The sequence below is a fragment of the Rhinatrema bivittatum genome, chromosome 4 (genome assembly GCF_901001135.1).
Source record: "Rhinatrema bivittatum chromosome 4, aRhiBiv1.1, whole genome shotgun sequence".
Lineage (NCBI taxonomy): Eukaryota > Metazoa > Chordata > Amphibia > Gymnophiona > Rhinatrematidae > Rhinatrema > Rhinatrema bivittatum.
The window spans coordinates 485,344,996-485,361,987 of NC_042618.1; the positions used below are offsets into that span (position 1 = coordinate 485,344,996).

Here is a 16,992-nt window from a genome sequence, read left to right on the forward strand (position 1 = left end):
GGCCAATCCAGGCCACAAGAACCTGGCAAGTACCCAAAAACTAAGTTATTCCATGTAACCATTGCTAATGGCAGTGGCTATTCTCTAAGTGAACTTAATAACAGGTAATGGACTTCTCCTCCAAGAACTTATCCAATCCTTTTTTAAACACAGCTATACTAGCTGCACTAACCACATTCTCTGGCAACAAATTCCAGAGTTTAATTGTGCGTTGAGTAAAAAAGAACTTTCTCCGATTAGTTTTAAATGTGCCCCATGCTAACTTCATGGAGTGCCCCCTAGTCTTTCTACTATCCGAAAGAGTAAATAACCGATTCACATCTACCCATTCTAGACCTCTCATGATTTTAAACACCTCTATCATATCCCCCCTCAGTCGTCTCTTCTCCAAGCTGAAAAGTCCTAACCTCTTTAGTCTTTCCTCATAGGGGAGTTGTTCCATTCCCCTTATCATTTTGGTAGCCCTTCTCTGTACCTTCTCCATCGCAATTATATCTTTTTTGAGATGCGGTGACCAGAATTGTACACAGTATTCAAGGTGCGGTCTCACCATGGAGCGATACAGAGGCATTATGACATTTTCCGTTTTATTCACCATTCCTTTTCTAATAATTCCCAACATTCTGTTTGCTTTTTTGACTGCCGCAGCACAATGAACCGACGATTTCAATGTGTTATCCACTATGACGCCTAGATCTCTTTCTTGGGTTGTAGCACCTAAATTGGAACCCAACATTGTGTAATTATAGCATGGGTTATTTTTCCCTATATGCATCACCTTGCACTTATCCACATTAAATTTCATCTGCCATTTGGATGCCCAATTTTCCAGTCTCACAAGGTCTTCCTGCAATTTATCACAATCTGCTTGTGATTTAACTACTCTGAACAATTTTGTGTCATCTGCAAATTTGATTACCTCACTCGTCTTATTTCTTTCCAGATCATTTATAAATATATTGAACAGTAAGGGTCCCAATACAGATCCCTGAGGCACTCCACTGTCCACTCCCTTCCACTGAGAACATTGCCCATTTAATCCTACTCTCTGTTTCCTGTCTTTTAGCCAGTTTGCAATCCACGAAAGGACATCGCCACCTATCCCATGACTTTTTACTTTTCCTAGAAGCCTCTCATGAGGAACTTTGTCAAACGCCTTCTGAAAATCCAAGTATATTATATCTACCAGTTCACCTTTATCCACATGTTTATTAACTCCTTCAAAAAAGTGAAGCAGATTTGTGAGGCAAGACTTTGCCCTGGGTAAAGCCATGCTGACTTTGTTCCATTAAACCATGTCTTTCTATATGTTCTGTGATTTTGATGTTTCCACTATTTTTCCTGGCACTGAAGTCAGGCTAACCGGTCTGTAGTTTCCCGGATCGCCCCTGGAGCCCTTTTTAAATATTGGGGTTACATTTGCTATCCTCCAGTCTTCAGGTACAATGGATGATTTTAATGATAAGTTACAAATTTTTACTAATAGGTCTGAAATTTCATTTTTTAGTTCCTTCAGAACTCTGGGGTGTATACCATCCGGTCCAGGTGATTTACTACTCTTCAGTTTGTCAATCAGGCCTACCACATCTTCTAGGTTCACCGTGATTTGATTCAGTCCATCTGAATCATTACCCATGAAAACCTTCTCCATTACGGGTACCTCCCCAACATCCTCTTCAGTAAACACCGAAGCAAAGAAATCATTTAATCTTTCCGCGATGGCCTTATCTTCTCTAAGTGCCCCTTTAACCCCTCGATCATCTAACGGTCCAACTGACTCCCTCACAGGCTTTCTGCTTCGGATATATTTAAAAAACTTTTTACTGTGATTTTTTGCCTCTACAGCCAACTTCTTTTCAAATTCTCTCTTAGCCTGTCTTATCAATGTCTTACATTTAACTTGCCAATGTTTATGCATTATCCTATTTTCGTCTGTTGGATCCTTCTTCCAATTTTTGAATGAAGATCTTTTGGCTGTAGTAGAAGACCCAAGTCAGTTCCTGACTTGGGTCTTCTACTCCCCAGACCAGCTGGGACTGGGAGTACTGCAGAAGCAGATTTCATAGCCACTGATGGGGAGGAAGTCTCAGTCAATGCACATTGGTGACACCTGCTGGCCAAATTTAGGGCCTACAACTGCAAGATTGCAGGAGGAGCCTTGCTGCATGGTCCTTGGCTGAGGACTGGGTTAAGTGAATTGGGATGGGATGCAAAATAGGGGAAAATTGCCAGATAGTTCTAAATGAAGGCTCATGGTGCTGAAGTGTGGTTCTGACTGAGGCGAAGGAAACTGCTGGGCCCATAATATAAAAATACAATTTGAAATGAAAAATTTTAAATCGGACAGCAAACAAGAAAACCAAACTAAAATCTGAGAAGAGTTTTGAGGATAAATGAATGAATGAGGAATACTGTACTTTGGCTTTGCTGATTTGTACTCCTCTGTGTCTGTGTCTTCATCGTCTGAGTACCAGTAGTCGCCTCTTCCTCCTGCCAGCAGGCCCCTGGCTGCCAGCAGTCCTGCTGCATTTCCATAGCCTGTGTACTTCAGCAGGCTGTCCACTGAATAAAACAGAGCTGTAACAGTTTATTACATAAAAAACAGAATAAATATTCCTCTGGAGCTTTACCCAGAGACTAGGCCCGCTCTCTAAGCAGGTAAAAATACCCTCACCAGTCAGCAATGTGGCTACTTTTCCCTGAATATCTTTGCAGGCATTCATGAATGGGATTAGCTCGGGGAGGCATTTTCTCAAACTACCTGTATACGTTTTCCTAAAAAAAAGTACCTGCACAAAAAGCTGGCACAGATTTCTGCCAGTACTTTTCATGGAGCAGTAAACAAAACAAAACTACTCAAAGTTTTGCTTTCAGTATTTTGGCAGATTTGCCTAAACTACAAGCAGTTTGATTACCTACCTCTAAAAGAAAATTATTCCTTACCTGCTAATTTTCGTTCCTGTAGTACCATGGATCAGTCCAGACGGTGGGTTATGTCCCCCGTCCAGCAGATGGAGTCAGAACAGAGCTCGAGGGCACCGCCTCTTATACCAGCGCACCCTCTGCTGGAGCTCAGTATCATGAATAACAAAGCCCAAAAGAGCAATAACAAAACAATTTGGATCAAAAAACCTGACTTAAGTCAACATCAAGAACAATGAATAGGCACGAACCCAAACGAGGTCGCCCCAGTTAATTTGTGAGGAGCTGTACAACTCTGATAGAGAACCAGAGAAGAAGAGAGACAGAAGACGCATAAGATTCCGAGCAGGAGCGCACAAACCCAGAGTGGTGGGCGTCTGGACTGATCCATGGTACTACAGGAACGAAAATTAGCAGGTAAGGAATAATTTTCTTTTCCCTGTACGTACCAGGATCAGTCCAGACGGTGGGATGTACCCAAGCTTCCCTAAACCGGGTGGGCCCTTGAGAGCCCTGCTCGGAGAACCTGATCGCCAAAAAGCGCAGGATCCGAAGACGGCAGGTGTAGCCGATAATGCCGAGCAAAGGTATGCAACGACTTCCATGTCGCTGCCCGGCAGATTTCCTGTGGAGAGACGGACCGGGCCTCCGCCCAAGAAGTCGCCTGCGAGCGCGTAGAATGAGCTCTGACGCCCGCAGGAGGAGTACGCCCCGCTCCGATATAAGACGCTGAAATGGCATCCTTAATCCAGCGGGCAATCGTCGTCTTCGATGCGGAGGAGCCCTTCTTAGGACCCGACCAGAGCACAAAGAGATGATTGGAAATCCGGAAATCATTGGTAGCTTCCAGATAACGGAGCAGAACACGTTTGACGTCCAAAAGACGAAGAGACCTCTCTTCTCCTGGGGGAAACGCCGGTAGTTCCACCGTCTGGTTCAAATGGAAGGGGGAGACCACCTTCGGCAGGAAAGATGGTACGGTACGTAGTGAAACTCCCGCCTCCGAAAGACGGAGGTACGGTTCCCTGCAGGAGAGGGCCTGGAGCTCCGAGATGCGCCGGGCAGAAGAGATCGCGACCAAAAACACCGTCTTCATAGTGAGGTCCTTGAGGGAAGCATCCTGTAGGGGCTCGAAAGGGGCACTCACCAGCGCCCGGAGAACTAAATTAAGGTTCCACGACGGACAGGGATCTCGAACTGGAGGTCGGAGATGCTTAGCACCCTTCAGGAAACGAGCGATATCCGCTTGAAGGGGCAGAGAAACCGGTGTCTGTACCAGAACATTCAGGGCCGCCACCTGTACTCGAAGAGAATTGTATGCTAGACCCTTATCCAATCCGTCCTGCAAAAATTGAAGGATCAGAGGAACCGTTGCTTCCGTCGGCCGGGTCCCCTGACCGACACACCAGGACTCGAAGACCTTCCACACTCGCACGTAGGCAACAGAGGTCGAGGGCTTACGAGCCCTAAGCATCGTAGAGATCACCGCTTCCGGATATCCTCGGCGTCGGAGGCGGCGCCGTTCAAAAGCCAGGCCGCAAGACAAAAGAGTGCCGCCTGCTCGAAAAATACCGGACCCTGGTGTAGTAGCCGTGGAAGATGACCCAGACGGAGTGGACCGTCCACAGCCATGTGAACCAGATCCGCAAACCAAGGCCGCCGCGGCCATTCCGGAGCCACGAGAATCACAGGACCGTGGTGATTTTCGATGCGTCGAAGAATCTTGCCCACCAAGGGCCAGGGGGGAAACACATATAGGAGCTGGCCTGACGGCCACGGTAACGCTAGGGCATCCACCCCCTCCGCGCCGCGCTCCCGTCTGCGACTGAAGAAGCGCGGGGCCTTGGTGAGAGCTGTGGCCATCAAGTCCAACCGTGGCGGTCCCCAACGCCGAACCAGGAGGTCCATCGCTTCGGCGGAGAGAGACCATTCGCCGGGGTCCAAGCGCTGACGACTGAGGTAATCTGCCTGAATGTTGTCCACCCCGGCGATGTGGGAGGCCGCAAGACGAGCGAGATGGAGTTCCGCCCATTCCATCAGGAGCGTGGTTTCCGCGGAGACCTGCTCGCTTCGCGTTCCGCCTTGACGATTGATGTAAGCCACTGTGGTGGCGTTGTCCGAGAGAATTCGCACCTCCCTGTCCCGAACCAGCGGTAGAAACCGTTGAAGTGCTAAGCGCACCGCCCTGGTCTCTAGACGATTGATCGGCCACTTCGCCTCCTCCGGAGACCACATCCCCTGTGTGGCGCTCCGGCCGCAGACTGCGCCCCATCCCACGAGGCTGGCGTCGGTTGTCACCACCACCCAAGTGGGAACGTCGAGCGAGACGCCGCGGGCCAGGTGAGAAGGAACCAACCACCACTTCAAACTGTCCCGAGCCGCCTGAGGGAGAGGCAGGATCACCTGATACTCCTGCGACACTGGTTTCCAGCGAGACAGGAGGGACGCCTGCAGAGGTCGCAAGTGAGCAAACGCCCAGGGTACCATGTCGATGGTGGAAGCCATCACTCCCAGAAGCTGTAGATAATTCCACGCTGTGGGTTCCGACAGGGCCGCAAAGCGGTGGATGTGCTCCCTCAAAGAGATGGCCTTGTCCGGACGAAGGAAGACCATGCCCAGTTGTGTGTCGAAAGTTGCTCCCAGAAAATCCAGGCGTTGCGATGGAACGAGAGAACTCTTGGGGAGGTTCACGACCCAACCCAGGGAGCGAAGCACTTCCAAGACTCTGGCCACCGAGTCCTGTCCCTGAGAGAAAGACTTTGCCCGTACCAGCCAGTCGTCCAGGTAAGGGTGCACTAGTATACCCTCCTTCCGGAGGGCCGCCGCCACTACCACCATGATCTTGGTGAAAGTCCGCGGGGCCGTTGCGAGCCCGAAGGGTAGTGCCCGAAACTGAAAGTGTTGACCAAGAATTTTGAAGCGTAGGTACCGCCTGTGGTCCCGATGTATCGGGATGTGCAGGTACGCCTCCGTCAGATCTAGGGACGCCAGAAACTCGCCGTGGTGGACCGCGGCAATCACTGACCGCAGAGTCTCCATGCGGAACCGGCTGACCCGCAACGAGCGGTTTACCTCCTTCAAATCCAGTATGGGTCGGAATGACCCATCTTTCTTGGGCACTACGAAGTAGATGGAATAATGGCCCGAGCCCACCTCTGCGAAGGGCACGGGAACGATAGCTTCTATGGCTTGCAGCCGATCTAGTGTCTGTTGAACCGCCATCCGCTTGAGGTCGGAGCCGCAAGGAGAGAAGAGAAACCTGTCCCGAGGGCGGCGGACAAACTCCAAAGCGTAGCCGTCTTGAATGGTGTCCAGGACCCACTGATCTGAAGTAATCTTTACCCACTCCTCGACGAACTGTGTGAGTCGACCCCCGATGGTCGGGCAGGAGGAGTGGGCCGGTCTGGCATCATTGAGCAGATTTGGCGGGGGTGTTCCCCTGCCCTGAACCCTCCCTCGAGGGCCTCCTGCCTCGAAAGGAGCGCGACCACAGCTGTGGTCTACTGGAGGTTGTCCGAGAGCTTGTCTGCCGGTAAGATCTGTAGCGCCGTTGAGCCCGAGCCCTGGTTCTGGTGGAGGCAAAACCCCGATAAGACCTTTGCCGATCCTCGGGCAGGCGATGCACTGAGTTTTCTCCCAGAGACTTGATGATCTGATCCAGGTCATTTCCGAAGAGGAACTTCCCCCGGAAAGGAAGGGATCCCAGGCTCGACTTAGAGGAGGTATCCGCAGCCCAATTTCGGAGCCACAGGAGTCTACGAGCCGCCACCACCGAGACCATGGACCGAGCCAGGACGCGAAAGAGGTCATATAGGGCATCCGCTCCGTAAGCGATGGCAGACTCCAGGCTGTCAGCCTGAGCGGCTTCGTCCGGAGGCAACTGCTGCGACGTTAGAAGCTGTTGTACCCAGAGAAGGCTGGCCCTCTGGGTCAAAGAGGTGCACATGACGGCCCGCATCCCTAAGGCCGACACCTCAAAAACTTTCTTGAGGAACGTCTCCAACTTGCGGTCTTGCGTGTCCCGTAGGGCCGTGCCGCCCGTAACTGGGATCGTAGTTCGCTTAGTCACTGCCGAGACCGCAGAGTCCACCTTCGGAAACCGGACGAGATCCAGGAAATCTTCCGGCAATGGATATAATTTCTCCATGGCCCGGGAAACCCTCAAGGACGCCTCCGGAAAGTCCCATTCCCCGGTGAGGAGCTGTAGAAAGGACTCATGGACCGGGAAAGCCTTGGCCCTAGGCCTAAGAGCAGCCAGTACCGGATCCCCCTTCTTGGAGCATGTCGCGACCGCTGGGGCCACAGGGGCCGGGGGGTCCGGCGGTGGATCCAGATCCAGTTCCTGTAGAGTCCGTTGCAAGAGATCTTCCAGCTCTTCCTTGTGGAAGATGCGCAGGGCTCGCGGGTCGTCGCCCTCGGTTTGTCCCTCAGCATGCGCAGGATCCGGAGGGTCCGAGGGGTCAGGGCCCGGCGGGAAAGCCCCTCCCACCGCAAGCGGCTGGGATGGCAGAGATGAGGGCCCTGGGGCCGCGCCAGGTGGAACCAGGGGCCCGGGGACGGGGACCGCGAGCTTGGAGATCTTGGATGCCGGAGGTCCCGTGGTAGCAGCCCCCGGGTCCGCCAGTCCCTGTAGATAGGCTGTGTGCATCTTCAAAATGAAGTCCGGCGAGAAAAACGGAAGACCGGGTGAAGCCGAAGTAGTAGAGTCCCCTTGTGGTGGCCGGGTTGAGGGGCCCTCTTCAGGGCCTCGGTGCAGGCGGGGGACGCCCCGACCTGCATCCGCCGCATCTGGAGAGAGTACCTCAGTAAAATCTCTATCTAAAATGGCCGCCGTTCCCGCCCCTGACGAGAACGTGGCCGGCCCGCGCTTCCCTGGCTGCGGCGAGAGGGGCTCTGGGCGCGAACCCGCACCGTGCGCAGAAGTGTCCCCATCGGCGAGACAGCGCGAGCAGACTCCCTCCGCCGAAACATGAGACCCTGCCTCGCCGCAGGTCTCACAACGAGACAGGCGCGGCATCAGACACAGACGCCGCTACGGGGAAGCCTCGGGGGGGGCCGACGCTGAAAAAACACCGCGGGGGGGCCTGAAGGCCTATGCCACCCGTCCGACTGATCCTTGGGCGCCGGCGGGAAAAAAACCGCTGCCGGCGCGCCCAGGCCCGAGGTAGAGTTCGCCGGGCCGAGGGACCGTCGGAAGACGTGTGCAGGAGCCGGCTGAACCGGCAAACACAGCGCGAACAGCTGAAAACAAAGGCAAACACTTACCCGAACAGAAACAAAAAACAAGCTGCAGGAGGAGACAGAACAGGCCAGCACGCCTCCTCAAAATTACTGACAGGCAAAAAATCCCTTTACCTTTTTTTTTTTTTTTATATATCTTGATCCAAATTGTTAAAGACAAAAGAAATAAATGACAGGAGAGACTCAAAGTAATAAAAACAAACTCAAATCCTGTCACACTGGGGAAGCACTGTTTCCCCAACTCGCATCTGCTGGAGTCAGAAAGATACTGAGCTCCAGCAGAGGGTGCACTGGTATAAGAGGCGGTGCCCTCGAGCTCTGTTCTGACTCCATCTGCTGGACGGGGGACATAACCCACCGTCTGGACTGATCCTGGTACGTACAGGGAACTCAGGGTTTCCCAATGTTTCAGTCAATAGGACCCCATTTTATCACTTGAAAATTCACAGGATCCCCTTTAGAAAAAGACTTAAGACTTGGATGTTCAAGCAAGCTTTCCCGGACACAATCTAATGACTTCACTGTCTCCTTCTCAAAACAAGCAGCCCTCAACCATGTTTTTGTTTTTTTTTTTGTATATAGTATTTAATTTGTTTATTGTTAACTGTTACTAATCTATCCTCTCTTTTCCTCCTTCTCCCAGTTCTGCTACCCTTGTTAAATGTAACTGCACCTTCGGTCACCATAGTTCCAGTTTGATGTATCTACTGCACTCCGTTTTATGTAAACCAGCAAGATATGTTTTTCATGATTGCCGGTATATAAAAACCTTAAATAAATAAATAAATAAATAAATAAATAAATAAATGAATGATAACAGGAACAAATTAGGAGAAGGGACTGCCCCCGTCCAACAATCACTCCACTCCCTCTAGAGGCCCCTTTCCTTCCCTCCTGCTCATCCCTATTTTCTCTCTTACCCCTCCATTCTTTTTTGCAGTTTTCCAGCGGATTCCCTCTTACCTCCAAGCTCTTATTACCAACTCTTCCTCTGTTAACCACTCCCTCTCACCTCTTTCCCTCCAACCCTTCTTACATCTTCTGCAATTCCCCCTCTCTCACTATCTTTCCTATTCCCATGCTCTCTCCAGCTGATCCCCCTTCTGAAGCCCCCGTCAGCTGATCCCCCTTCTGAAGCCCCCGTCACATGATCCCCCTTCTGAAGCCCCCGTCAGCTGATCCCCCTTCTGAAGCCCCCGTCACATGATCCCCCTTCTGAAGCCCCCGTCAGCTGATCCCCCTTCTGAAGCCTCCGTCAGCTGATCCCCCTTCTGAAGCCCCCGTCACATGATCCCCCTTCTGAAGCTCCCGTCAGCTGATCCCCCTTCTGAAGCCCCCGTCACATGATCCCCCTTCTGAAGCCCCCGTCAGCTGATCCCCCTTCTGAAGCCCTCGCCAGCTGATCCCCCTTCTGAAGCCCCCGTCACATGATCCCCCTTCTGAAGCCCCCGTCAGCTGATCCCCCTTCTGAAGCTCCCGTCAGCTGATCCCCCTTCTGAAGCCTCCGTCAGCTGATCCCCCTTCTGAAGCCCCCGTCACATGATCCCCCTTCTGAAGCCCCCGTCAGCTGATCCCCCTTCTGAAGCCCCCGTCAGCTGATCCCCCTTCTGAAGCCCTCGCCAGCTGATCCCCCTTCTGAAGCCCCCGTCACATGATCCCCCTTCTGAAGCCCCCGTCAGCTGATCCCCCTTCTGAAGCCCCCGTCACATGATCCCCCTTCTGAAGCCCCCGTCAGCTGATCCCCTTTCTGAAGCCCTCGCCAGCTGATCCCCCTTCTGAAGCCCCCGTCACATGATCCCCCTTCTGAAGCCCCCGTCAGCTGATCCAACTCTGAAGTTCCTCCTGCATTGGATCCTCCCCTTCCTTCAAGCATCCCCAGGCCAGGGTCAACGGCAACATTTTCATTTGGAAGAAAGGGCAGTCTGACGACAGAGGCAACCGTTTTCTCTTGCTTAAGTTCATTGATGGGTAATGACAATTTCTCCCAGTCCATGCACATTCAGCCTTCTCCTCCCCTCAAGGCTGGACCAGAGTCGGGTGTGAGCTGCAAGCGGCAGCAGAGTTAGCAATAAGAGTCAGTTTGCAAGGTCACAGGTCCTGGAGCAGCCCAATCCCGCCTCATGCAGGGCCACTGCAGGACCTGTGAGTGCCTGCTCACTTCCACCTCTACTGTTCTGCTTGTGTCTGAAGAACAGGCACTCATGACCCCCAAATAAAGGTTTTGTGATCCCATTCACTTACAACCCACAATTTAGGAAGCCCTGCTCTAAGTGAATGATCTAAGCTAGATAACATGAAATGGGTGTGTGATAACAATATTTGAAGATTAAAACTCAATCTTAAATTTGTTTTTTTTTGCTGAACATGCTTTTCATGGCATTTATCTTTGCTTTTACCCATCCATCTCTCATTAGGGAGCCATCATGAATATACGCAGTGGGCCGGATTTTAATACCTACGTGTGGGCGTACATTCATGCGTGTAACCCGGCGCGCAAAAATGTATCCCTGATTTTATAATATGCGCGTGCAGCCGTGCGCATGTTATAAAATCTGGGGGTCGGCGCGTGCAAGGGGGTGCACAATAGTGCACCTTGCGTGCGCTGAGCCCTTGGGGAGCCCTGCTGGCTTTCCCCGTTCCCTCCGAGGCCGCTCCGAAATCAGAGCGGCCTCGGAGGGAACTTTCCTTCCGCCCCCCCCCCCTCACCTTCCCCTCCCTAACCCGCCCCCAGCCCTACCTACCCCCCCAACCTTTATTTTATAAGTTGCGCTTGCCTCCAGGCAGGCGTAGGTTGCACGCGTTGGCTGATGGCCGGCCCACGATCCCAGGCACAGCGGCAAATGGCCCCGCCCTGGACCTCCCCGCCCACGCCCCCTGCCCCTTTTTTCAAGCTCCGGGACTTACACACGTCCCGGGGATTTACGTGTGCCGCCGGACCTTTTGAAAATAGGCCCGGCGTGCATAGCGCTTTGAAAATCTGCCCCAGTATATTCATGATGCCATGCCGGGTCAGACCAAAGGTCCATCAAGCCCAGCATCCTGTTTCCAGCAGTGGCCAATCCAGATCACAAGTACCTGGCAGGATCCCAAAAGGTTATATTCCAAGCTGCTTATCCCAGGGCTTTCCCCAGTTCCACTTTGTAGCTCTGGGCTGGCCACAGCATTAAGAACAGCCAAAAAACACAGCGAGGCTTGGCTGTTCAGGTCAGGAACAAAAGGTTTATTTACAGGAGTAACAGCAAAACCAAACAGTAGCTCACCTTGCTTTTAAAGTTCTAAAACAGTTCAGGCTATGTTCGAAGCAGTTCCCCAGGGCCTCCCCAACCCTTCTGGGCCCCGAGCCTGTATTCTCCTAGGACCCAGAATCCTTTGCGGCCCTGACATCCCCTCCCCCTCAGCTCACCCTTTCTTGGGTGAGCACCTGCCTATGTCAGGGACACCTCTCTTGACAGAAAGTCAGCACTGACGTTCTCCTTCCCAGGCCTATGCTGAATTTTATAACTGAAGGGCTGCAAAGCAGGAACCACCTCATCACCCTGGAATTGGCCTCTTTGTTCCGGTTTATCCATATGAGCGGTTGTTGATTCATCACCAGGGTAAACTGCAGTCCCAGAAGGTAATATCATAATGCTTTGAGGGCTCATTTTACTGCTAAGGCCTCTTTCTCCACTGTGGAGTACTTTTCCTCCCGTGTCAGGAGCTTCCAAATTATATAGGCCACCGGATGTGCTTGGTCATCCTTTGTTTGGCTGAGAACTGCCCCCAGTCCTACCTCTGAGGCATCCGTCTGAACGTAGAGGGGTTCCATAAAGTCTGCAGTTATTAGGACAGGGTTGGAGTAGATTGCTCCCTTCAGCTCCTGGAAGCCTTTCTCTGTTTTGACTGACCACTGTACTTTTTCCGATGATTTCCTCAGCAAGAGCCTTGTAAGTAGCTCTGCCTTCTTGGCGTAGTTAGGTATAAATCCTTTATAGTAGCCTGTCAGGCCTAGGAATGCCTTTACCTTCCCTTTGCGGGACCGGTACCTTGGTAATCGCCTCAATTTTCCTGGACTGTGGGTGGACTTGATCCTTCCCCAAAGTATAGCCCAGAAATTGGACTTCTCCCAACAAACACTTCTTCGGGTTCACCATCAGCCCAGCTTCCTCAGAGTGGAGAGTACAGCTTGAGGTTGGCTCAGGTGTGTCCTCCAATATGGGCTGTAGACCAGTATGTTGTCCAGGTATGTGGTAGCATGGCCCTGGTGTGGGTGGAGCATACGGTCAACCAAGCGCTGGAACATTGAGGGGTGCCATGAAGGCCAAATGGGAGGACTGTAAACTGGAAGAGCCCCGCTGATGTTGAGAAGGCTGTCTTCTCCTTCACTGCTGGAGTGAGGGATTCTTGACAGTATCCTTTAGTGAGATCCAGGGTCAAAATGAACTGAGCCGATCCCAGTTGCAAATCAGCTCATCCACCCTAGGCAATGGGAATGCGTCCATTTGGAAGACTCCGTTGATTTTTTTAAAGTCTATACAAAATCTTATGCTCTCATCTCGCTTCGGTACTAGAACTATGATGAAAGAGGTGAAAGATGTTCCAAACCACATGGGCTATTTTTCCCAAGACCTCACAGGGACCTTGCCAATGGGTGAACAACTTGCTTTCCAAAGAGGACAAGAAAACCAGAACCCCGTCTTTCCAGGCTGGAAGGTGTTCTGAACTGTGAGACAATTGTAAGCCTGGGCCTGAGCTGCCTGAGCCTTCTCTAATCATAAGCGGGCCACCTGCCTGGCTTTCTTTAGGCACTCTTGCATGCCTATAACATAGTCCACGAGATTCTGTCCAGAGTTTTCTTCATTTTCTCTTATCTCTCAAGCCACATCAAATACACCTCTTGGTCTTGACTTCTACCATATAACAACTCAAAAGGTGAGAAGCTCCTCAAATTCTAGGGGCACTTTGTGGACTGTGAACAGCACTTAGTGTAGTAGCAAGTCCCAATTTTTGTCATCCTCATTTACGAACTTCCGCAAAATTTGCTTAAATGTTCTATTGAAACATTCCACGAGGCCATCGGTCTGTGAATGGTACACTGGCGTATGTAGAGTTTTCACCTTAAGCAGGCTGCAGTGTTGCTTCATTACTTTAGAGACAAATGGGGTCCCTTGGTCTGTCATGATCTCTTTGGGTAGTCCTACTTGAGAGAAAACTTTCATTAAAGTAGTCGCCACTGTCGGGGTTTTCATACTTTTCAGTGATAGGCCCTCAGAGTATCTCGTGGCAAAGTCCAGGATCAAAAGAATATACTTGCTAGCTCGAGTGGTTCTCTCTAGCGGCCCCACGAGGTCCATAGCCACCATTTCTAAAGGAATTTCAATTATGGGCATGGGAATGAGATGAGCTGCCCGAACATCGGCAGGTTTAGTTAGTTGGCAGGTAGAGCAGGACTGGCAATACCACTGGACCTGTTTATATATCCTTGGCCAATAGAATTGGGCCAAAATTTTCTCTCGGGTTTTTATCATCTGCCTAGGTGACCCCTAGCAGATGATTATATGCTAGCTGCATGACTTTCTGGTGATAGGACTTGGGCACTAGGAGTTGCTCTATCAGTTCTCCCTCCACACTCCCCTTTACGACTCAATATAGCAAGTCTCTTTTCATTATGAAATATGGAGAATCCGGCGTAGCTTCCGAAGGCCCCCAAACCACCTTACCATCTACCCTCTATGGGTTATCCCTATCCCACTTAAAAGACTCATCCTCCTTCTGGGCCTGTTTAAAGTCACCTGGTTTACCCTCCTTTTCCCAGTTGATGGGGTCAGGCAATTAGATTCGAGTTGGCTGGCAAATCTTCCTCTGACTCTGAGGTAGCCGCTCCCTTGGTCTCTTGGTCAGCTGCAAAACTATACCTGTTCTGTCTCCGGGATTTTGGCGTTTTTGAGATTTTAGGAAAAATGTCCATATCCTTTATGGGTAAGAGTTCGGAGAATGGTAATTGCACATTGTTGGTGTTGGGTGTCTCCATTGTGAGCAGGGTCCAGAGATTGTTGATGTTTGGACAATCTCACCCAATTAGGACAGGGTAGGTGAGCCAGGGCAGATCACTCGCTTCAATTTCACCTTGACTGATAGGTGTCTTTTACTCCAGTTAGCAAGTTGGATATTGTCTGTGGTCACCATGCATACATGTCAACAATACCACATTCTCATAATTAATTTGAACCCATTTTACCAACTCACATCAAATGAGGGTCTTCAAGCTTCCTGAATCTACCAAGGCCTGTGTTAGAATGCCATCTATTCCTACGGAAATTATAAAACTGTCACTTTCTTGCCAGAGAATGTCCACAAAATGACAATAATGTGGAGTCACAGCATTCATGTCCATGGCTTCTTCTTCAATGTGGATAGTTCCGGGTGAAATGGCCACTTTTTTCACAAGCAAAACTCCCCAAGTTAGACACTGGGGTTACGACTCACGTTTGAGCCGGATCTTCCAGCAGCTGGAGCATCTGAATCTTAGGATCTCATCGGGCTCTATGCTCAATCTGTATCTTCTCAGAGGAGTGCTGTGTCTCTGGCATTAAAGAAGCCTGGTAGTAGGCCTTAGCCACTTCTAAGGCTTTCTTCAGTGTCATATTTGTTTGTTGGTAGACCCACTGCCACCTGGGGCATCCAAGGCCATCTAGGAACTGCTCCAAGAGAATTACCTGCAGAGTTCAACCCTTTCTCCCACCTCAATCCCACTCTTTTTCTTCCTTTGAAGCCCATTCCATCTGTCTATTCACTCCACTACCTCTCGGGACAGCTGTCATTTATGAACTCCCTCTTTTCTCACAGACTTTGATTCCTGGCTTTCCTTCTTCATTGACTGATCTTTCCCTTCCCTTATCCTTGGTGACTTTAACTTCCATGTTGATGATCCCTCTAACTCTTATGCCTCAAAACTCCTTTCTTTAACTTCTTCATTTGATTTCTAACTGATCTACCACCTCTACTCACCAGCATGGCCACTGCCTTGACCTAGTCTTTGCTTCCAATTGCTGTCTCTCAGACTTTGCCACCTCAGTTCTTCCAATCTCAGACCATGACCTGATAACTTTCACATTAAACCACCCTCCACCACAGACTCGTCCAGTCACCTCTTACATTTTTAAGAATCTCCAAGCTGTTGACCCTTGCATCTTTTCCACTGCTGTTTCATCTCTCAATTCCTCCACAATTTTACCTGAATCGTGAAACAGTTTCTACTTACAACACTATACTCTCTTCAGCCTTAGAAGCTTTTGCCCCTTGTCTTACTTGTCCTGCAAGATGCAGTAAACCCCAGCCTTGGCTCATCCCTACAATTCGCTACCTACATTCCTGTGCCTGCTCTACAGAACGTCTCTGGCTAAAATCTTGTGCCCATGCAGACTTCATACATTTAAAATTCATGCTGACCACTTTCCAGTATGATATTGCACTTGCCAAACAAGACTACTATGTCCATCTGACAAATTCTCTTACATCCAACCCTCACTGTCTTTTTGCCACTCTCAATTCCCTCCTCAAACTTCCCTCGTCTCTCTCCTCCCCTTCTCTCTGCCCAGACTATGGCTGACTACTTCCATAATAAGATTCACAAAATTAGTCTTGATTTCTCAACTATTTCACCTTTACCTGCCTCTCACCCACTTCTTTCCTCTACCGTTCCACTAGCCTCCGCCACTCTCTTCTCCTTTCCTGAAGTCACCGTGGAGGAAACTGCTCTTCCTCCAAACTCACTACTTGTTCTTCTGACCCTGTCCCCACCCAATTCCTCAGCTCCATCTCCACTGCAGTCATCCCTTCTATCTCTCACAGCCACCAATCTATCACTCTCCACTGCCACTGTTCCTGCTGCCTTCAAACATGCTGTAATCATATCACTCCTTAAAAAAACCCTCACTGGATCCTACCTGTCCTGCCAAATATCGTCCCATATCCCTTCTCCCTTTTGTCTCCAAACTACTTGAAAGTGCTGTTCACTGCCACTGTCTTGACTTTGTTACATCTCAAACTGTTCTTGATCCATTCCGATTGATCCATTCTGATTGATCCATCAGCGATTGCTGATCCTGCCGCACACGAAACTAAAGGCAGCGAGGTCTGCGCATCCGGTGCTGAAGCCCGTCGGGGCAAGGCCTTCAAAACACGCCCAGCACCCCGAGGCTCCAGCCCCGGCCACGCGGCCGATTCCTCCGCTCCGCTCCGCCCCTTTCAGAGAAACAGCAGACGATTGGGGAACCTACCTGCACGTCAGCGGTAAGCCGGGGGTTTTAAAATTCGACGCCCTGCTCGGCGTCGCGCGCCGAAGGGCGCGACAAAGGGGCCCGCCCCTTTGTGCGCCCCTTCGTGCAGCCCTGAGGAAGCCCCTTTCTCTCTGCTCGACCGACTTAGCAAATTCGCCGACAAGATCCTCCCCTACCTTGCGTGCCCTCTCGTGTGAACTGAGCATAACCAGTAACCACCCACCCTTAACGCCTCTGCCACTCTACCCTCTACTAACGAAGCACTCAAAGTCAGCTACACCCAAGCTTTTGGCCAGTGACTCCATCCTCAAGGTTTCACACTCACATCTGCTTCTACAACATTCCGCCAGCCCCACCAGCATTCTTCCAGCCTCACCTGCAAACTTCCAGCATTCATCCAGCCTCACCTGCTTCTACAACATTCTGCCAGCCCCACCAGCATTCTTCCAGCCTCACCTGCAAACTCCCAGCATTCATCCAGCCTCACCTGCAAACTTCCAGCACTCATCCAGCCTTCCAGCTTGCTTCCAGCACTCATCCAACCTTCCAGCTAGCCTCCAGCACTCATCCA

General features: G+C 50.9%; 1 protein-coding gene across 4 annotated transcripts in view; it reads right to left on the reverse strand.

The window, feature by feature from the left end:
* The window catches only part of LOC115089258 (synembryn-B-like), a 234,028-nt gene that overhangs the window by 51,516 nt on the left and 165,520 nt on the right, over window positions 1–16,992 (reverse strand). For 3 of the 4 annotated variants that reach the window (XM_029597383.1, XM_029597386.1, XM_029597385.1), the window contains exon 8: window positions 2,418–2,577. In XM_029597383.1, coding sequence (XP_029453243.1) covers window positions 2,418–2,577 — 160 coding nt within the window. The remainder of the gene's footprint in view (window positions 1–2,417; window positions 2,578–16,992) is intronic. The other variant, XM_029597384.1, reaches the window with a different exon arrangement.